The 23,931-nt window shown below is 42.7% G+C and overlaps 1 protein-coding gene across 1 annotated transcript in view; it reads left to right on the top strand.

Annotated features, from left to right (window-relative positions):
• LOC311064669 (polyprenol dehydrogenase) overlaps positions 1 to 23,931 on the top strand; it is a 56,249-nt gene that overhangs the window by 28,932 nt on the left and 3,386 nt on the right. The window contains exons 4-6 of the mRNA XM_084084581.1: positions 18,202 to 18,303; positions 18,665 to 18,872; positions 20,632 to 20,839. Coding sequence (XP_083940707.1) covers positions 18,202 to 18,303; positions 18,665 to 18,872; positions 20,632 to 20,839 — 518 coding nt within the window. The remainder of the gene's footprint in view (positions 1 to 18,201; positions 18,304 to 18,664; positions 18,873 to 20,631; positions 20,840 to 23,931) is intronic.

Below are 23,931 nucleotides of genomic sequence, written 5' to 3'. Positions count from 1 at the left end.
GATGTTGGTGACCACATGACCTGTTCGCTAGTGCAGTGGTGCAGTGGCAATGTTTTTGTCGTGACCCAAAAGAGAAATTTGATGTCTTCCCGGGACCCAAACTAGTGAAAATAGCAGATGTACAAGATCACAACATGTTGCGATGCGACGCGTAGGCTTTCTTGTTTTTTTAAAAATCCCATTTAGTTGACCTTGCATTTGAACTGTACTTTCATGTGCTTTCAAACTTCTAAGTAAGTATTCAATCAATCAATCAATCAATGGTACTAAAATCTAAGGAGAGGCCTTATATACAAATGAGTTTTTAGGAGTGATTTAAAATATGACACTGACTTATAGGTAGCCTTAGATCCACAGGCAGGGCATTCCAGAGCCTGGGAGCCCGGGCCGCAAAAGCCAGATCGCCCACGGTGACAAGGTTAGTCCAGGGAACTTCCAAGAGGGCCCTACCTGAGGATCTAAGGCTGCGCACCGGCTTGTGCGGCTCCAGCATATATATATATATATATATATTATTATTTTTTTGTACCTGATTGGGTTTTAGATTGGTATTACTGTATTTTAGAAAAGCTTCCTGTGGACAGGTGTTGAAAATTAGCACTCGTGCTATATACACTGTAAACAATGCATCTGTAATTGTGATGTCCATATCAAATAAATAAAACATAACATAACATAGCATATCAGAGATATAGCTGGGGGCCAGGCCTTGCAGGGCTTTAAAAGTCATCAGTAAAATCTCAAAATCAACTCTGAAACTTACCGGCAGCCAGTGAAGGGCAGCTAGGATCGGTGTAATCATATCTCCTAGACTTTGTCAGTAGTCTTAGCAGCAGAATTTTGCACCAGTTGAAGACGGGAGATAACCTTTTTGCTGAAGGTTAGTGGACCACTAGCAGCGCTTGCACACTCTTTTAGTTTATTTTTTTTGTGTGTTATGTGCATTTGTGTTTGATTGCCGATATGTGTTGCTTTCCGGTGTGAGTGAGTTTGTGTACCTGTGCGTGCTTCAATTTGCCAGCATCTTGTGTTTTGCTTTAGGGCATGGTGTGGGGCGTGTCCTTGGAACAACCTTTAGAACAATCCTATTGGTGGAACCGTGGAAATATGCTAACGATTTTAGACGGCATGTGGGCTTAGTTAATGAGGCTTAAGGCCTTTTCTGTAAATAAACATAAACAAACCCTCGCCACACACACACACACACACACACACACACACACACACACACACACACACACACACACACACAGATATGGAGTAGTTCTATATTTATGCCACAGGCAATATTGACTGTCCACAGAGTTTAGTTCCGGTGCACTTGAAAGTAACATGTTTTTCCTCAAACATTATGAGCCTAGATGAACGGTGTGAAGCAATGGAGTGTGTGTGTGAGTCTACCTGGTGCACCCATAATATACACACACGCACGCACGCACGGAACCAGGCGAAAAAAGGGTTACAAAATCGTGGGATACAAAAATTAAGAAAAAACAAAACAAAACAAAAAACAATGTTTGCACTAGACATTTTTATGTATATATCACTTTGTACATTTAGTATTGTTTTTGTCGTGCATTTCTATTTGTAAGATATGAATTTAAGTCTAATTGAAAGTAATTTAAATGTATATGTACAGACTATCAACAGAATGATTATTATGTACAGTCTTATTAGTTATCCTTAAAAGATATCTTTCAAGGTTCTGTAGTGTAGTACATCCTAGTAGTCGATGTGCAAACTTCGCCAACTTCACCAGAGTAAAAGTCAGTACACCAAAAGAACAGAGAGTACCAGATTATAAAAGCAGGATAAAAGATGTAATCCACAGAACAGAATATACGGTGCAAGCCTGAAGTTCTTCTCATATTGGGGACCGGGTCAAGCTTGGTTGTGGAGCCTGATGGCTACTGGTACAAAGCACTGTCCCAGTGGATTAGTGGTGTGCCTGGGGGGCGATGAGTCTGTGGCTGAATGTGCTCCTCGTCCCTGCCAGCACTTCATAAAGGGGGTGTGAAAGTGGTTATCCACTTTCACACCATATTTCTCATTTTCCACGTGGCCTCCCCCGCAAGTAGCTAAAGACTCAAGAGTAGTTGCAAGGTTGCATGCCCTTAAGCGACACAAATGTCTTCACAACGACCACAGCCCCAGCGCTAGCGCTTCTCCAGCTCAACGTCGAAGGTCTCACCATTGCCAAGATCAACATCCTTGAGCAAATAGCCAGCAAAAACAATGTAACAGTGATCACCCCGCAGGAGACCCACCAAGAAAATAAGAACATCCTTAGGGTCCCTGGGTACACCTTGGCCGGCCACATTGCCAATAAACATCATGGCATTGCCACATATGTCCGCAAAGATATGGCCCGGTCAGCCACCGGACAATCTCCGGAGGGTGCAGAGATAGAATGCATTACAACCAAAGTGCAAGACACTACCATTGTCAACGTCGCAGCTTTCGAATGTGGGGATTCATCACAGACTGTGGAACACTTGATGACCAACTTCCCCAAATTAAGCCACCATGATCGTGGCTTAATTGATCTAGACAATGACACACTGGACTGGTAAATGGTAAATGGTGCATGTATATAGCACTTTTGTCCAAAGCGCTTTACATTGATTGTGCCATTAACCCATTCACACACACATTCATACACCGATGGCGGAGGAAACCATGCAAGGCACCAACCTGCTCATCGGGAGCAATTAGGGGTTCAGCGTCTTGCTCAAGGACACTTCGACACTAACTCTAGGGGAGCGCCCCAGCCCGGGATCGAACTGGCAACCTTGCGGTTTTCCAGTTCACTCTACCCGGCCACTCTACCCCTGAGCCACTGCCGCCCCGGACTGGCTTGCTGCAACGGAGCTGAAGGTCTAGGCAAAGTTTTTGTCGCCCCCAGCAAGGCGGACCACTCGGAAAACAGACTATAGCCCCTAATATTAAGTTAGGAAGTAGTTGGCCAAAAAAACGGTTACAACGTCGGAGGCGCGCCGTTTCTGGCGGACTTGAGCAACAAGAGGCACCGCCGATTTGCCGTGCCGAACGTTGCGAAGTCTGCCAGAACCGACTCAGCGGCGTTTGAGTTATGTAACGATAGGGACAGAATCGTAAATTATCGTCTCCCCCCAGGCATTGCCAGCGCCAAGCATTATTTTCCACCATGGAGGAAAGCCGTCTAGGATGTGACACAGTGAATAGGTGCGTCACCAGGCTCTCTCCTTGGTCATGTTGGTGTCATGGCTGCCAGTTCCCACCTGATGTTGTGTGGGAGTTCCGACTGCTCCAGACCATACTGAATAACCGCAAGCTTGCATAACGTCTTCAAATTAGGACAAAAGTCTAACATGTACAGGTCATCAGAAGGAGTTGCCCCTTTCCTTCCTCCAAAGACGATGACGAAATCCTCCCCCATGCAACAGGACATCCAATACGTTTGAGACGGGCTTTTCCCCTTGGGCTCAACTATCGTCCAGGAGAGGGTCTTTGGATTGAATTTACACAGACCATCGAACACCATTGAACTACAGCTGATAACACCAAATATGTACAGCTCTCCATTGTAGGTAAAGGCTGCATGACATTGCATTCGTTCTACAAGAAGCTGTGCCTTCCGCGGCCGCCCTAGGCTGGCTGAACTCAGCCAGCTGTTGGTTTCTGTGTCAAACACAGTGATTTTGTAGTCATAGATTTGGCCCCCAAATACAAACATCTTTGTCCCGATGATGGTGGCAGAGTGACCTGATACAACAGGTGCTGGAATTCCTCCAGTGTTAATTAAAGCCCAGACCATTGTGGTGGTGTCCAACGTGTAGAGGTCATTGAGGCAAGTCGGTCCTTTCATTCCCCCATAGATATACATGACCTTCCCCAAGACGCAGGCTGAGTGCATGTACCTCCCCTCTGGAACAGTCCCTGAAACCTTATTGGTCTTGAACCATGTGTGGGTGTCAACATCAAATGCATAAAGTATGTTGCAGTACTCGTTTGGGTTATACTTAAACCCCCCCCAGATGTAGACAATATCTTTTATCAGCACAGCTGTGTGATAGGCCCACCTGGAGGGAACCTCAACGGGACATTGTCCTGTTCCAGTTGTCACTGGGGGCAACTTCAGCCATCTCAAAGACACTGTGTTGAATATGTGCACCTCCATCTGCTGCATGTCGGAGCATCTAAAGGTGTAGACATTGTTCCCCACGGCAACACTGGCATGTGGTATGTGTCCCTCTGGTGCTCCTTGCAGATTCACTGTCCATCTCAACATTTCACACACGTTGCCCTGACCAAATTTCACTCCAACTAGATCCAGGAATGGAGTATCATGCACAATGCCACTTATATTGGCACAGTGGCACAAACACCCCACAAAGCGTGCCCAACCCGTGAAGTGCATGGGTTGGTTTGGCCAATCGGGGAAGGGTTTGACACTATTATGGCAAATTATGGCGAACTGATCACCAATACAACCCCATCCCAGACAGGCCCTGGAAATCCCTCCTGGCACACAGTATATACTGTAGCTGTTCAGATGGTCAATGTGTGTTATTATGGCACGGCTCGCAGTAGGCAAGCTGTCTAGAACAGAGAGAGAGAGAAAGCGAGTATGCGTCAGTGGCAAAGGACAGTTTGCAACCTTTAATGTGACTGTAACTGGGGATAAAGACACGTGAATCAACATAGAAACAATAGACAATGAGCACCACACAGTAAAATCTTTTTTGTTAATTTAACTCAATTTAACTAATCTAACTTAATTTAACAAAAAACTTCAAGTCTCCGAAGTTTAAGGGATGCACGATATTGACATTTTGTCCGATATCCGATTACCGACTAATTTCATGGTCAAATCGACCGATACCGATATTGCAATACATGAATATATATATAATATATAAAATCAATGTCAACCATTATTTCTAACTTTTGTCTCGATTACGATTAATGAACGATTATTAGAAAGAATTGTGAAAATAGCTGTTCATCATCTACAAGCTCACAACACGTTATGTGTAACGTTCTGAGCTTGTAGATCGGCTATTTTTGCAATTTCTGCATGGAACCATTGTAGAACAAGGTATAATACAGGGATTAAGTGGTTAATCAGACTAATCGATTAAGTCAGTTATATAAAAAAAATCTATTAGAATTAGAAGAAGAGTGTTGATTCGTTGATATGAAAGAAAAAAGTGTGCTTCTCAACTATTCTAGCTAGATAAAGTGGCTTATTGGATCTAAATGTCGGTTTCAAACTTTCAATATATGTACAATCTATGGACAAGCATAAAGCATACCTCTGCAGGTATCTAAATAATGCACATACGGTGAACAAGTAACCGACATCCATCTGAGTTCTTAGGCTGCAGTAGAATATAGAGAGTCATTTATATAGCGTATTTAAAAACAACAGTAGTTGACCCAAAGTCCTTTCCAATAGACAAAAACAGCAACATAGACTACAGTCCATAGAAAAGCAAGAATAGAGCATAGAATACCGTACGTAAATTCCAAAAGAGTTACAAAATTAAAGAAACATTAGTGTTAAAAGCAAGAGAAAAAGGTGGGCATTTGAATTAGATTTCAAATTGTCAATAGTGAGGCCTGAGTGAAGAGAAAGGTCACTTCGGCAGGGACAAGGTGAGAGAATAGTTGACCATATATCAATACAGTATGTAGCCACTCACACACATACTGTGTAAACATTCTCAAAGGCTATTTCAACAAGTTCTAAGCAATTCATTTCTCTGCTGTGACAAATAGTTTTCTTTTTCTTTTCCAGAGCTCCAATTATCCAGATATTTTAGAGTCTGCTTTGTTTTTTCTTTGTTTGCTAATGACAACCGCGCGCGTTTGTGCATTTATGCATTTATGCATGTGCATATACTATGCTTAAGTGTGTGTGTGATAGAAAGTGGCAGGGCAGTGTATCAGCACGGTGCAGACAGCCTCACTATATTAAGTGAATTGGATCCACAGACGTCAGGCCAGGCAGGTCTCTAGCAAATCTCCTCTACTACATAGTGGAGCTGAATAAAGCTCTGCCAGGTGGATACCTCCTTGGCACTGTGCCCAGACCTCATATCGTCGCCGTCGGACAGAAACCTTGTATCTCGATAATTTGTTTGAACTTTTTCAGTTTTTTTCGTAAATTAATGCCCTACTTCGTTGCACAAGAGTGTCGCACAAAAGTAGCGAAAATAGCCGGCCTACAAGCTCACAACGTTGTCGCGTTGAGCTTGTGTCTAAAATGGTAACTACATTGGATCCACTGGAACGCAGGTGCTTTTTTCCCCCCATTCCTTAAAACATGATAGTTTTGGACATACAAGGTTTCCACCCGACAGTGACGATAAGCTCTTGTGTGCCAATGTGGTGTTTTCACTTTATTAGCAGGCAGGCCAAAGTAAAACCACTTATAACCCTCTCCCGTGGGTCTTATAACAGACACCTTTATGGGCTTCACCTGCGGCTGGCCAATAACACATCTCTGGTGGTAGCTTTGAGGTAATTGGAACAATAAGGGCGTGCTTGCTGATGGAATGGAGTGCAGCAGTAAAGTCAGTAAAGTTATTTTTTATAACTAGTGGAAATAGCTGATCTATAAGCTAACTACACATCGCGATGTGACGCGTTGTGAGATTATAGATCTGCTACTCGACTAGAATAATTGCTAAGAAAGATATTTGATAGTTGAAGCCCTGAAAAAAAAAACACACACAATTGCAGATAAAACAAATGTACTCTAAACAAACAAACAATGACAAAACTGGACACAATTTCAAGAGCTGTAGCATTATACACTGTACAGTATCATAGCACCCTCTATGTGTAACCTTCCTGCTCCCCATTTTGGTTAAAGACATAAAGACAGTTTTCAGTAGTTCTTTGTTGTTGGCACAGTCTTTTCCTATCAACCAGCCATACACCCAGGTCAGGTGTGCGGAAGCTTTACTGAGAAATGTGGGTGAACAAGTAGAAATGTTGCTTTATTCTTCCAAAAAAGGGTCTACGTTGCTTTTTTTTTACACTTTTTCCTTGACGCCAATACGAGTCGATGTCCTTTACTTACTGACCGACCGACCGACTGGCTGGCTGGGTGACTGGGTGACAGACTCCCTGTTGTTGAGTCACTTATCTGTTCCCTACAGTACACCTACAGAACAACGCACCGACTGAAATGTGTGTTATCCGTTCCTTACATGCACCATGCACTATGCATGCATCCGTATTATGAACAGGCAAAAGTGTTACATCACAATTTGCCACAGATTTTTTTTATTTTTTACTGTGCTTGCAGGACGGATTAGTAGCTTAAACATGTAAGCTGGCATTCCCTGACAAATGTTTTGATCTTTTCCATTTCCCCTGCTTCACTTCTGTTATCTGAGCATACTGTGTTTTGCCTTTTTTTTTCTCCCCCCTCCGGGGTCACATCTGTTATCTGAACTTTTCTGCTCTGGTATTGGCATTTAATTACATATTTAGCAGCTTAAACTTTTAACTGGCAAACGTGTTGGTATTTCTTTATTTTCTGTTATCTGAACCGTTCATGAAGTGCATAAAGGGTTATCTCTCCGCGCCTCAGCTATAACAGGCAGGCCACGGTGCGTCATGTAGCAATAAGAAGGAAAAAATGTAGTGGAGCACAGTAAAAAAAAAAAAGCCTTATTATTGCAGGTGCAATGAAATGCTCTGGAATGTTGTGCTCATGCAACAGTATGGCTACTACTTTACATAGTGATTCTAGAAAGTGTCTACATGTCTATCTAAATGCAAAAAAAAGAAGCTATTCATATCAAGTAGGTCTAGTAGATACTGACTTTTTTGACAACATTGGCATCAACAATTATGCGGCCGATTTGTCCTAATTTTTAACACCTCATCCTGACTGCCAGCGTGAGAGAGGAAAGGAATCTGGTATCAGCTCTATTATCGAGTGGAGATGCCTGGAGCAAATATATATATTGTATTGGGCTAATCTCTCCGTGCTTACGGTATTAAACCTGTTACCATTCAAACGACTGACCAATTACGATCATGCTTCATTTTGACCTCTAAAATGCTTTGTGTCTTTGTAAATATATATTTCAATATGTAGGTCTTCATAGTCTTATGAAACAGCCAATTACAGCTGGACTGTTGGTCCATCCACTACCGGAAAACATTCACCCAACCAGAATAAAACCTGTTATGTTAAACCCTGGGCCAATTTTCAGAGCATGTTTATTTTAATGACCAATCAAACGACTGTGTTCCGGCTTGGATGAACATAGTATACTTTAAGGTCCTATTTATATGAAAACAAATATACAACATGGTTACTAAAGGTGCACAGCACACCGGTCCTTGCGAGGTGCCAGCCAACGGATTCATTCAAACACTAAAGAATAAAGGAGTGTAGCCGCACACTCGTAGCTGCCGATGCCAACGTTTCGGACAGACTAGGCTGCCTTCTTCAGGGGGGACTGAATAAAACATACCATGACATTTCTTCATACATTAATGTTTTAAATATTAATGTTCTATTATTCAAATCGTAGTGTTTTGCCAATTATTTGGGACCCTATGGAATATTGATGTGTAGACCCGCGATTCCCAACCTACACATCAATATTCCATGAAGATATGGACATTTGCCCACTGTGCTTCACCACCTTGGGGGTCATGAGGTGCCTACATGCTCCAAATTAATCCATCCATGCTTCCTGACGTCATTTTGTAGTGTGGAGTCTGACCCCAACCCAGCACAGAAGACAGAGGCAGTTCAAGACTTAAAGCACAATTTATTAAGGGAAAATCAACAATGTTCAGGGTGGGTGCCAGCATATCATGCAAAACAAACTTAAATCCTTCCCAACACTTGTACGTTGCCTATGAATAAAAAGAGACAACATGAGCTTTGTAAACTCACACATTATAACAGTGAGAAATGTGAGTGAGTGTATCGCTTACCGCCAGACGGTGTTTCCCCCAGGGAGAGTCAGCAGTGAGTGAGCACCTTAAGTAAACTCAGCCTAGCTGTCTTCTGATTGACCAGCATGCAGGTGTCATCACTTCCAACTGATTGATGATGAAGAGTGGCACACACCGCCCCTCAACTAGTTGGCCTAAGAAACGGGGCTGTTTGAGGTGCTGGACTCTAGGCTCCTCACTCTGGCTCCCACTGTAGGAAAACTCACCTGACCGGCGGGACTTAAAAGTCATTAAATTGTCACTTTACTGTCATCTGGGGACCCCACCAAAATCATGTGGGGACTCCCCTGGACGAAAAAGGGGAGCTTTGGATCTGATTGTAGTGGGGGATTCATACTCAAATGGCAAAGAGTATCGCTATATCTGGGAACTTCTTTTTTTAAAGTGAGGAGTGCACTGTAGTCAGTTCAATATTCTGTACTGGCTCTCTCTGAGTCTATTACATGTAAACATTTCCTCAGCAGATTCAGGCATCTGACCACATCTCGGCATCGAGTTCAACCTCCCAAGTCCATTTCCCATAAGTCCTTAGATCTGTTGTCATTAATACCTTTGAAATTCAACATTGATACCCTGTTTCCCACCAAAAGCAGCATCAGGTCTTTTTTAATGTTTGAAAAGCTGCTAAAAATAGTTTAGGCATTTGCCTCCGGTAGACGAGCATGCGTTTTTATTTTTTTGGTGTGTCATGTTCAACATCACAAGCCCACCAGAAAAGAGGAGAAAATAGCCTATAGGTGTCACATTGATAAGTTCACCCAAACTTTATTAGATACGATCTCTGAACTTTATCGGATATGATCTCTCTATTGCTCTCTCTCTCTCTCTCTCTCTCCCCCCATCTGAAATCAGAAGCTTGCACGTGTTGAGTGAGTTCATTTGATTCACCTATTCCCTCACATCATTCACGTCATTTTAGTGACCTGGTGGTTTAGTGGAAGATGCTGTCAAATGGGGGGAAATAAATCATTTGTATTGAATCGATTACAATCTAGGCTGGTGATGGCCATTGTCTGCTGTGTGAAATAGCTTGTTGTGGTTGATTAATGTTTGTGCCCACTTGGATACAGAGAGCAAATAAGTCAAGATGTTATGAGGACTATAACCTGTGAAGTATGAATGAAGGAGAAAAACATATTTTGTCGTAGGCCTGTATTTAAATGTGAAAACCCCCCCTGCCTCCAGCCAACTCCCATCTCCTCTACACCAGGAAGTTGAGCATCCAGCAGCCAGCAAGCTAAAGTACACAGCACAATTCTGTTTGTGAATGTAATTCTGTATAAAAAATAGACCCTTGAGGGCGGCTTATTGCACTCTGGGGGCCTCTTGTTTGTAGGCAATAAAGTTAACGTTCATTGGCAGTGCAGTTGATGGGTTTGGAACTTTGAAACGTAGCGGCAGAATCGGTATTGTGCATTATCCTGTCTACAGTACGTGGTTCTCCAAATAAAGTGAAAGAGGGACATAAAATGTCATAACCGTTAGATATGGCTGTCATTAGTCAAACTGGCACAATGTGGCACATTGTTTTTAGAGGAATAACGCTGACAAACCCACACCAGGAACGCCTCATGCACAGCACAGCAAAAGCTCACAATACACATCACAGCGCTGATGGGAGAATCTGTACCTGCGTAGGGCTGTGCAATGTAGACAAAATCAATCACAATATGTTTGTCCAGATACCTCAATATGAACATTGTGACGATGATAGTATATCATATTGTGGTGATAATATCACTTTTGTTTTTTAATAACACAACACGTCACATTGCTACCTGTTGTGAGCTTGTAGATCTGCTATCTTTGAAAAAAAAGAAGTATAAAATAGGGCTGATTAAAGTGATTAAAACCTGGAAAAGACAACACTTCTCCCAAATCCCAGAAGATATCCAGTCTCATATCACAATATCAATGTACCGTAATATCAGTATTGCCCAGCCCTATGCCTGCATGGAAAACACAGCAGAGTGCCGCACTTCAAACTGGGGGCCTCATTTATAACACTCAGGATTTTGCTATGTGGAAATCACAATTTCTCTGTTGAGCTTTCTAAGTATCGCACTCACCCTGACAAGGCCTCAGTCAACATCAGAAGAGCGGGAGCTGCAATTATTGAGTTTAGGACCCTTGACATTGCAGAGAAGACGCTGGCATCTTAATTGAGGGCCTGGCAGCCGCAGTCTTGGCACTGTCTGCCCCTACGCCAGGTCGATGGCACTTCACTCCCAGTGGGCATACTAAATATGACCGACCGCCCTGTCTGAGAGGGGCCGGACCCTGGGGGGCACACTCAAAGGACAGACCTGACAGGAGGCAGGCAGGCACGCAGGAACACACGCACGCGCACACACACACACACACACACACACCTAGGCCCACTCTTTCTGTCTTTGTCTGCGTCTTTCACACATGCTCACACAAGCACACACATGCCCCCACACACAGTGGGACATGAGTGGCATGGCTGAGCGATAAGGCTGGGTATCAGATCGCTCATCTGGGACAGCTGTACTCTCATCCGTCACTCTGGGACCTTTTCTGTCCATCTCCTCTCCTCTCTTCTCCAGCTCACGCGTGTCCTCTTTCTGCCTTTGTCCACTACTACTAGTGCCATGCCCGTTCAGCAGTGGTGTAAAGTAACTAGAGTACATTTACTCAAGTACTGCACTTAAGTACACTTTTGAGGTATTTTTTTACTTTACTGGAGTATTTCCAGTTTTCAGAACTTTTACTTCTACTCGACCACATCTCAGAGGCAAATATTGTACTTTTACTCAATTACAATTATTTGAAAACTTTAGTTACTTTGTTACTTTGTGGATTTTGATTAATATTACAAAACATGCATTAACCACTTCAGCCCTATATACATTTCGGCCATTTGAAAATAGCCGTTCTACAAGCTCACAATGCGTCGCATCGCGACGCATTGTGAGCTTTTAGATCTGCTATTTTCAAATGATTTTTATACATTTTGAAAACTTGAAAAGGGATATTCTGCATAATGAGTTCTTTCTACTTTTGGCACTTTAAGTACATTTAGATACCAATACTTTTGTAATTTTACTCAAGTACATTTTTAGTACCCAGACTTCTACTTGTAACAAGAGTATTTCTACATTGCAGTATTGATACTTTTACTTAAGTAAAAAATCACACCCAGTGTGAAGAGAGTGGTGCCTTTGAAAGTGTAACTGGTTGCATCCTTGTGTTGCAATCAGCAACAATATGTTGTCACGTGAAGCGGACGGACATACGGACGGACATACGGACACACGGACAAAGTCAAATGTAGGAGTGGTTGGCACCACTCAAAAAAAAGAGTACTTTTCCCAACAATACCTGTGGTGCCCATTCTCAGAGAACTTAGTGCAGTGACCATTATCGTAGTACTTGGTGGCAAATCTATGAAGTCCCTATATGAAATCGTATTGATGATATCAGGGATCTCCATATATGGGCAGGCACACAGATTTATAGATACTCGGGGCCATGCATGTCGGGAATGTTGCATGTCGGGAATAGATGCCCCCCACCCATTGTGTACCCTATTATCTGATGTACTCGTTGTACCCTCTGTCAGCTCCACGCCCGTGGCATTTTGCTTCCTTTTGCTTCCTTCACCCTTGACTACAGCTCTTGCACTTGTACTGTTTCTTTTTCTTCTTTATAGGGTTTTATGGTGGTTGGCATCCCTATTTGTTGCATTACCGTCCCCCTTCTGTTTATCCAAGTGCCCCTACTTACAATATATCCCACAAACCAGTTTCTTTTAAAAAACGTTTTCTTTTTTACTTCTCCCTGTGTTATCTGATCTCTGCTGCACTAATTATCTTCTTTAAAAGTTACCTCTTCAACTCCCACCGCCCTCAGCTCATCCACCATGCTTTCCCTTTGGTAGCGATTATTGCAGTTCATAATAGCATATTCCACCTCTTCATTAAAGATGCCTTCCTTCTCGTCCATCCCAACATTACTGCCAAGCGGCTTTTGCCTACTTTCAGTTCCATTGCATGCATATTGCATACACACTTATACTGGCTAAGCAGCACAAACGTGACACCCCGCCAATTCGTGAAGCTGGCGGTTTGGGTTGCGGCCAATCAGGGAAGCCAAAAACAATACCCCGAACACACAGAGAATCTGTGCATCCTCTACACTGTAGAGGTGCCCCCCCTCAGACCCACAGTCAGGCAGATACAGATGTTCGTGGGTCACCGGTCGTTGCTCCGATCGAACTGTCATTTGGCGGGTTACACCTCTGGATCATAAGAGACAAACACGGCAGGTTCTAGAGTGTTTTGTCGGACGCTTTCTGAGTTACGCCCTTGAGAGTCAGACAGAGGTTTCGTGAATTAATAGCAAGATTTTTGGAGAACCGCCGGCGCTAACTGACCGACTTCACACTCTGCACCACACTCCCTTGGGACGTCACACAGCAAGTTTGAAGTCGCTCAGTCGTACGAGAGTCATTCTCGAGATATGCAAAGGACAAATTTGTTCATAATTTTCACATAAAACAAATCAAAATGTCGGTCACAATATCGATGGTTTGAGACTCTCAAAAAATCGGGATCAGCAGCGGACCTAAAAATCTGGCATCGGTCTGGCTCTAACTTTAATACTGATGTATGTGGGTACCTGCTATTTAGGCCATCTAGCCTGGCATCCCCATCTCAGTGAGACGAGGAGGAGATGGTGACAACACTTAACTGAACCCAATGATGATGGCAAGACGGCTGTCAGCTCATCAGTCATCTGATTATCGCGTGTGTTATTTTTTAAAGGGGTGTAAGTGATAGTTTTTGCTTTTTTTGCTCTTTAGTAAACAAAAACATATCACTTTCACCCCCTTTAATGAGAAAATATTCTTTGTGGCCACACAGCTCACCCAGGGAGGCTTACAAGAGCATAATAATAATAAGCTTCAATTAATTAATCTCCAACACAACAAGAAACTAATAGCAAGGAGTTTACGGGTCAAAGCCGACAAGCCCGGACAGTAGATAAGATACAACAAATGTTTCTATACCCAGAATATATTAAATATATATAACAGAAATAGAAAGAGTTAATCAAACTAATCGATTTAATCAATTGTTAAAAAAAATCAATTTAAAATTTCAGTTATTCGATCAATCAAAATAATAATTCATAGAATAATCACCTAAACAGAAATGTGCCAGTTACAGTAATAGGAGCCAGATAGCAGGAATGGTGCAAGAACAGGACGGACGTAAGCGAGAGGGGAGGGTGGCAGCGTTTCTAGGATTTCTATTCTGACCGATAAGGAGTGACTCTGCAGCCTCGGCCGGAATAGGAAGGTCACTACAGTAATGCAGGGGAAAGAGTAATGTTTGTGTCCTCAGGTTCACTTACTTTACTGGGACAATAATCTGAGTCTTAGCTCAACCACAAGGTTGTACGGGACAGAACACGGTCTCATTCTCAGTGTTCATTTAATGCAGCGTTTCAGAATCAGAATCAGGTTTATTGTCACATCACTACAGTACAAAGTAAAACAAGTGGGTGAAATTCGTTTTCATACATCATTCCCATCGTAACGTTATTTCCATAGAAAGAAGAGGGGGAGGAAGAAGAGAGGGGGAGGGGGGTCAAGTGGGAAGGGAGATCAAACAAGAGAACAAAAAAAACAAAACAAGTTATCTACATATTTGTGTTTCCCAAACAATGAGCTGTTATACTGTTATAAATACGTGAAAATAATACCTGATGCTGTACACAGTAACAATATCTCTATGCGATGAGAGTTAAACTATCACCGATGATGTTGCTGTGTAGTGCTGCGGTCGTATCGGGACTCATCGTGTTACATAGACAGATAGATAGCTGTAGCTTTACGTAAGTGTATAGGGCAAACTTAAGCATGCAGCCATTCAAGAACACACACACACACACACACACACACACACACACACACACACACACACACACACACACACACACACACACACACACACACACACACACACACACACACACACACACACACACTTACTTTTGTGTTACTACACTTGTGAGGACATCATCATTTTAGGATAGAGTTTCTTTCAATGCTGTTTTTTTAATCCTAAACCTAAAGCCGAAAATATACCTCCAAGCTCACAGAGTTTGTAGATGAGCTACTGTATTTACGGTGCACGGTTCACACAATTAAGCTTAAATCGGTAATAACTCCAAACCTCACCCCTAGTCTAACCTCTAAATGTCTAATCCTAACCCTAAACCCAACCTGAATCTATTCCTAACTCTAAAAACGTTCTACTATACTTGTGGCGACATGTGTCCCTCACAAGTATAGTATTACAAGCGCGCGCGCGCGCGCACACACACACACACACACACACACACACAGACGCATGCACACACGCACACACACTCGATATCATACGGACTCCCATCGGCTCGGAGCAGTGGAGTGATGTCATATCATATCTTTGTCATGCTGTCAGCCTGCAGAGCAGAGGGACGCATGCCGTAACACACACAGTCCCTTAACATTTAACTGTCACACGCTCTCCGGGAATTGTCACTGCGACCGCTGCCTTGTACTCCTCTAAGTGCACTACATGGTAGCAGTGCAGTGGTGTAAAGTGACCAAGTGCTTCAGTACAGTTTTTCTCAGTGGTGGAAAAAGCACTCACATTTTTTACTTAAGTAAAAGTATCAATACTGCAATGTAGATATACTCTGTTACAAGTAAAAGTCTGGAATTAAAAATGTACTTGAGTGAAAGTATAAAAGTATTGGTTTCAAAATGCACTTAAAGTACCAAAAGTAGAAAGTACTCATTATGTAGAATGCCCCATTTACAAGTTTTCAAATGTATAAAAATCTTTGGAAAATTGCCGATCTACAAGTTCACAATGCGTAGCATCGCATTCGCAACGCATTGTGAGCTTGTAGATCTGCATTTTTCAAATGGCCGAAATATATAGAGGGCTGAAGTGGCTAATGTACGTTTGCTAATCTTAAATCTTAATGTACAAAGTAATTAGTAACTAAAGTTGTCAAATAAATGTAGTAAAAGTACAATATTTGGATCCGAGATGTAGTGGTGTCAAAGTCAAAGCATTGGAAATTGGAAATAATCAAGTAAAGTACAAATACCTCAAAATTGTACTTAAGTACAGTACTTAAGTAAATGTACTTAGTTACTTTACACCACTTACTTTCACTTCACTTTCCATTTCCATTTTCCCATTCTATAATACTATAATACGGTACTACTCCGCTACATTTCAGAGGCAAGTATTCCACTACACTACAATTTAGTTACGATTTACTTTGTAGATTCACCGTAGATTATCATTGCAAACCACACATTTTACATGCAATGAAATCCTATTTTATTATTTTCGACTGTTCAGAAATAGCCGATCTACAAGCGCTTTGTGTGCTTAAAATGTCCACTTCATCCGCGATGTGAGGAGTGCTCCCGACGCATTACGGCACCGATTTAGCACTATTTCTGCCCCCCCGGACAGTATTTCGCTGCATTATTTACATCCAGTATTCTTTTTTTCTTTTTGGCCTGCAGCCCCTAAAGCCTGTGCATTAAGCATTAAGCTGGGCCTGTCTGTATCCAAGGTGTTGGAACAACTGCTAATACTCTGTCCATGTGTGTTTCTCATTTCCAACGTTGATTTCAGCAGGCATGCGCGCGCACACGCATGCACACACACACACACACACACACACACGCGCACGCACGCACGCACTAGGGCATTCACGAATAGTGATTTTTAGTATTCGAATTATTCGACCTATAAGTATTCGAATATTCGATTAATCGATTTGATTATAAAAAATAAAATAATAAAAAAAATAAAAAATAAAAAAAATAAAAAGTTTTTTTTTTTTTTTTTTTTCCAATGACATTGATGACTGGACTCAAGGAATGCGAGTTGACGTCACACCAGAGCTCACAGCTGCGTGTCTGCTGCAGAAAATCCAAAAAAAAAAAAAAAATCTAAAAAAAAAAAAAAAAAAAACTTTTTTTAAATTTTTTTTTTTTAATCGAATAATCGAATAGTGGTTTGATAGTCGAATAGTCGGTTTGATAGTCGAATATTCGAATATTCGATTATTCTGTTAATGCCCTAGCACGCACGCACACGCACACACGCACACACGCACACGCACACGCACTCATACACGCACACACACACGCACACATACACACACACACACACACGCACACACACATCTGACAGCAGATGCTTGCTTCTCTATCTCTTATCAAACTAGCAAATTATCCCTGATAAAATGGTGCATTAAGCTTTGTCAGCTTAGGAGAAGGCATTAAGTTTGATAGTGTGCGTGCGCGTGCGTGCGTTGTGCGTGCGTTGTGCGTGCGTTGTGCGTGCGTTTGTGCGTGCATGCGTGCGTGCGTGCTTGCAAGTGAGCGAGAGAGCAGAGCCACCCCAGTACTCATTGTAGAAAAAGAGGAGCTCAGTGTACAGTAAAAGATGATTAATACACGCTTTGATGTTTCACCACCAAAACAGCTAGCTGAAATAATCCCTTTACAATGGCAGTGGTGTGTTTGTGTGCGTGCGTGTGTGTGTACTAGAATGACTATACTTGTGAAGACCAAATGTCCCCACAAGTATGGTAGAATGTGAGAAATGGACATTGTGAGGACCATTTTCCTGGCCCTCACAAGAGAAATACAGTAGAATGAGGATAACCACTTATCCTAACCTGAATCCTTTCATAGAATGAAAGGATTCAGGTTAGGATAAGTGGTTAGGTTTGGGGTTAAGGTTGGAGTTATGCCATGTCATGTCATGTCATGCAGTGTTCATTTTGACAGAAAATTCTGATTTAGTCCTAGTCTTTTGAATAACACATAATTCTTAAGTCTTAGTCGACTAAATATCAAAATATTTTTAGTCTTCTTAGTCAACAAAATTAACACTATTGTCATGTCATCAGCAAGCACAAAATGTAAATCGACTGTCATAAAATCCTGTCACTATAGTAATACAAACCTGTGTGTGTGTGTGTGTGTGTGTGTGTGTGTGTGTGTGTGTGTGTGTGTGTGTGTGTGTGTGTGTGTGTGTGTGTGTGTGTGTGTGTGTGTGTGTGTGCGTGCGTGCGTGCGTGCGTGCGTGCGTGCGTGCGTGCGTGCGTGCGTGCGTGCGTGCGTGCGTGCGTGCGTGCGTGCGTGCGTGCGTGCGTGTGTGTGTATTCTAGTGGAGTACCAGAGGCTGGACCTAGCCTCGTTGCTGTCTGTCCGCCAGTTTGTTCAGAGTTTCAAGGGGCGGGACCTGCCACTGCACATCCTGGTCAACAATGGTGAGTGAGTGTTTGTAGGTGTGTATTTAACATGCTTAATAAAACAAGCACGTCTGCCCTGAGAAGGATTTGGCAAGGATTTGTTCCCAAAGGTGTTAGTCACAATGTTTGTGATTCATCCCCGCATATCACATCCAATTACTAATTTCTTTCTGGATGTGAATCATGAAATGATTGATGCAAACCCTGATGCAATCTCTGTCATTATTTCATGATCTTCACAGTCAAATCCTCAGTGTTAATGTAACTCCTAAGAGTGTACAAATTGAACCAAATGGAACCTGTGTGTGTGTGTGTGTGTGTGTGTGTGTGTGTGTGTGTGTGTGTGTGTGTGTGTCTGCGTGTGCGTGCGTGTTACCAGCGGCTGTCATGCTCGTTCCCGAGTGTCGTACGGAGGACGGGTTTGAGCAGCACCTGGGGGTCAACTACCTAGGTCACTTCCTGTTGACCCGGCTGCTCTTGGGAAAGCTGAAGGATTGTGGGAAACGCGGTTCCTGTTCCCGCGTCGTCACTGTCTCCTCCTCTGCTCACCGTGCCGGGGAGGTCAGGCTAGATGACCTAAATAGCAGGTATACCCACACACACACACCTGAATTAAAATGACTGTATATACACCAGTGGTTCTCAAAGTGGAGTCCGGGTGTCCCCAGAAATTAGTTCATATAGCATCAAAATCAGCTTGACCACTTTAGTCCTATATAAATAGGCTTTTTGAAAATAGCATATCTTTGATACATTTTAACAACACAAATCTTGTATTGGGGTCCCTGGCAGTCTGGCACAGCATCTTTTCAGATGGGGGTCGGTCCTTGTTTGAGAACCACTGACACCACAACCAAACGATGATGTTTCCTCGCCTCGGTAGTGCCACCAAGACATGAAACTACTTGGAGTATCACTTACTGCACGACAAAGTGGGTGCATACATAACATTATAGATTTGCCTGGCTGATTTATTGTGTATACTGGCCAGAAGGCAATTTGGTTCATGAATTTCTTCATGACTTTAATTGAGCAGGGAAGTCATATTAAAAGACAAATCATTACACTATACACTTTGTGTACGACGCAATAAATAACAAAAACAACGGTTACTATTGATCAGAAGTTGGGTAATAACACAATTAACAGCATCACAAATCAAGGATATGTTGTAAACACAAGGCAGACGTCAAGAATTGCGATCAATTCAAAAATTACAAGACTCACCTGCCGAAGAGCAGAGCTAATGGATCTGCAGTGCGATCGATAACTTGGAACAATCAGGTTGTGGTAATAGTTCAGTTGATGTGTTTATATGCACTCTAGTAATGAGATAATGGAAAAAAAAACTGTTCACCTGATTCAGTCCATAGTTGGATTTGTCTCCAAGGACAGGATGTAAAACTCAAACTTCCGTATTAACTGTTCAGTATTTCCAAAAAAGCGTGTCGGGTACTATGGCCTGGTTTAGGACAACGTAATTCATGGGGTAGGTCAGCGCAAACCCCCCCCCCCCCCCCCCCCCAAGAATGAGTTCTAATGCTGTATTTACACTAGAAGTGACTGTCTGAACCTTCCCTAAAACACTAAGACTCACCTCTTCAGACTAGCACCCCCAGCACCCCTACCTGTACTCCTTCTATTCTGGCCTCTCTTTTGATTGATGCTGTAGTAGCGACTGACCAAGATACAGACGGAATTAATTACAACAAAAACTAAATAAAGAAATATCTGTATCGGCTATCACCTATCAGACAAATTGTCATTTTAAATCAGCCCAGAATTTCCAGATCAGTACATCCCTAATTGTTTTTTAAATAGGGCTTAGTTGTTTACTTCTTCATGTATTTTTGGAACTATGGCGTCCCGGGGGTCCCTTCCTAGAAATCTGGTGGAGTCAAAAGTGCAATATTTGTCTTTGAAATAAAGTGGTGAAAGTCATCAGCTTAAAAAAAAAAAGTACAGAAGATTTACTTAAGTACAGTGCTCAAGTTAATGTACTTCATGGCATTGCCAGACTGATCATGTGGGATCACTCACACGTTCGTGGAGGAATCATTTTCTCTTTTGGGGGTCCCTGGCACAAAACAATTTTAGATTGGGGGGGTCCGCGGCCAAATACAGTACACATCAATTTGGGGTTCCTTGACATGAAAACGAGAACCAATGGTCTAAATGGGTTAACATTCAATGTTAAACAAAATATTCCCTCTCTCTCCTGTGTGTCTGCGTGTGTGCGTGTGTGCGTGTGTGCGCGTGTGCGTGTGTGTGTGTGTGTGCGTGTGTGTGTGTGTGTGTGTGTGTGCGCACTCACATGTGTGTGCATGTGTGTGTGTGTGTGTTCAGTCAGTGCTACTCAGCCCACTCGGCATACTGCCAGAGTAAGCTGGCGCTGCTGCTCTCCTCCACACACCTGCAGGTGCGGCTGGAGGGCGAGGGATCAGCGGTGAGCTCGTGTGCGGTGGACCCGGGCATGGTGGACACCGCTCTCTACCGCCACCTCTGGCCGCCCCTCCGCCTGGCACAGAGCGCCATCGCGCGGCTGCTGTTCAGGGTAGGACATTGATTCCCATACCTTTTTTTTTTAAATTTCATGGCAGCGTCTTGCTCAAGGACACGTCGACACGCAAGCCAGGAGGAGCATTCGGGGATCGAACCCGGGAACCTTTTGTTTCAAGGTGGCCGTTCTACCTCCTGAGCCATTGCCGCCACTGTGGTTTACAGACTTTTTCCCCCTTAATTCATGAAATCTGTTCTGTTTTTCCACCTGCCAGATATGCCATCTGGCTCATTATGAGAGCTTGAAGCCAGATTTGCTTAAGTGGGTTTTGACTGGTTGCGATAAGTTTGCAGCCTGATTCGGTTACGACCTCAGCGTGACAAGGGTTTTTGCCGCCACCTGTGACCAGACCCGTCTCATCAAGATGTTTGATTTGGCACCAGCCATTCTCAGCAAGGCAATTTTTTTTAGTTTTTATTCCGTTTTGAACTTTTGTTTTGAATTTCAGTTTAACGTAGTTTTGATTCGTTTTTCTCGAAAGGCTTAGTTTTAGTTTAGTTTTGATAAGTTTTTGTTTTTTATTGTTATAATGCTGTAGTCGGGGGTGAGATTAAAAAAGTCTGGAAAATAGCGAAAATAGCGAAGCGACGCGTTGTAAGCTTGTAGATCTGCTATTTTCACTGTTTTTTAAGAAAAATATTGCAATATTTCATATCCACCCAAACACTAGGCTTATGTATGAAATATTGACAAAGACTAAAAGGACATTTCCTCTAGGATTTTACTGTAGTTGGTTTTGTAAACACAATTCCATTTAACCTTTTACGCGTTTTACTAAAATATTTTGTACATTTTTGTTTTCGTTATTTCATTTTAGTTGACTCTATTTTGAATAACCATTGCACCAGACAGATTTCATCAAGATGTTCTGATTTGACCCCCGCCAACATTCTCAGCACATTCTCCCAGTCTCTCGCTGTGTTACTGTGATAATCGTGAGGGAGGAATTGGAAATTTGATCCCAGACTCAACAGATCGATAAAAGGCCTCGCGGCATCGATTAGCCACAGAGAGTCACAGACCACTCAGTTGACAGCTTGTTCAGGAACAAGTGTGTTAATTCACAAGAGTGAATTCTCAAATATGCTGAGCATTGTGGATCACCTTACATCCACACAGCAGTGATTCCCAAGCTCTGGGCCAGGGCCGCATGTGTCCAAATTACACCACACTCGCCGCGGCCCTTGAACCCAAACACACCGCACGGCCGTCTTGAGTGACAGAGATGCATCCAAACACGCCCCCACGGCACTCCTCTGGGTTTGCCATGAGAACATAGGCTATAAGTTATATATTGCGACAATGCCTATATTACATAAACGCCAGGTCGGCTGCCGCTCTTAGTTCTTTTAGATCGTCTTTAAAACACCCTTCTGTTTGCTGCTGCCTTTCACAATTATTTCCCCCATTCTCTTCTGGACGATTGTCCAATGAATGCAAGATTAGTCTGAAGTAATTTTAGTCTCGCTAAATTGTAGGATAATATTAAGTAGGTCTATATGCCACCCAACGTAATAATACAATGTAGAATGGAGTAGCCTATATAACGCCTGGATCTTTATAATGAACTAATGTGGCTCAAATAATAATGATAGGCTTATAGAGAACTAATAATAGATAGGCTTATAGAGAACTAAAAATAGATAAGCTTATAGAGAGCTTTCCCTATTTGTAGAATCACTTCTACAAATCCAAAAAGAATAAAAACATACATGCATGCATGTATACAGTATAACCACCTATGGTCTCCAGCAGTAGATAAATAGGTCTATGTGTACTGGTAGGCAGGTGGGTATGTCAGGTGGTTATACTGTATACATGCATGCATGCATGCATGTATGTTTTTATTCTTTTTAGATTTGTCAAAAACGATCACACCATTGGTGTGATGTTTGGACAAAATTGTTTTGCAAAATTCTGCCTCCTGGTAGCGCTATAACAGGCCGATGTGAAATGATGTGAGTGTGCGTGCACATCGGTCCCACGGTGCCTGAGATTAGCTGCTCACAGACGGACACACACGAAAACGTAGTCTCGGCGAGTCGGCCACACATTCGACCTGGCGGAGACAATAAAAGGAGGATTTTGCTTTATAGCATAGACAGATAGCTGTGCCACATTAAGACACACATGCAGTACAGTACGTGCGCATTGGTTCCATTTGGACACTGTTCTGAGTAAAAAGAACACTTAGGATTTTACTGTGCAGTAGTGAAATAAGGACAGGGCTTGAATCAGGACCACAGTAGGGACAGTTTATTGTATCTTAAAGCATTGACCTCACAAGTTCAATGCGTTAATTTAATTAACCCATTAAGACCGGGGACGCATCTGCGTCTCATTTTAAGATTTCTTTGGGCTATTCAAAAATAGCAGATCTACAAGCTCGTAGCGCGGCACCGAGTGCCGCGCTACGAGCTTGTAGATCTGCTATTTTTGAAAAATCTTGAAAAAATCTTGTCCAGATTTTTTTCAAAAAACTGTTGAGATTTAGACATTTTTTAAGAATCGCCTCAGGTAATGGGTTAAGAGGCTACTAATGACTCAGACTGTCTGTAGTACACACAGTACACAGACAGACTCAGGCACATAAACACGTCTCCTTAAGTTACGTCCGCATAACATTAGTAGTAGTCTGTGTGGGCATGCATGAGTGCATGGGTGGCAGAGTGACTCAAATTATCTCCCCCGGATAAGGGGGATTTCCCCTTTAGGATGGTGGTTAAGATGTTTGGCTTTAGTGTCCCTTCCTGCACGGGAGACACAGGTTTAAATCCCGGGCGTTACACGTCTGTCTGTCTTTCTGTCAGTTTGTGGTGTGTGTATGTGTCCTCATGCTTTGCATGCTTGATTGCTGTAGTTTGCCCGAATGCCTTGTGGGGAAGATTGGTAGAGAGTCTGCCATAGCACCTGGGCACACAGACAGGAGAGTGACAGGAAACCAGGATCAGAGAAAAGTAAGGCCAAAAAAAAAACACCAGAGCCGGCATGACGGGAATTGGATTCAAACTAGGTTCCTCCGCATGTGGCTCAGCACTAACTGGCTGAGCCACATGGCACTGAACTCAAGAGTAAGGCTGGGCAAT

Source organism: Gymnoscopelus microlampas, assembly GCF_963454915.1.
Source record: "Gymnoscopelus microlampas genome assembly, chromosome: 17".
Lineage (NCBI taxonomy): Eukaryota > Metazoa > Chordata > Actinopteri > Myctophiformes > Myctophidae > Gymnoscopelus > Gymnoscopelus microlampas.
This window is presented reverse-complemented; position numbering and strand designations above follow the sequence as displayed.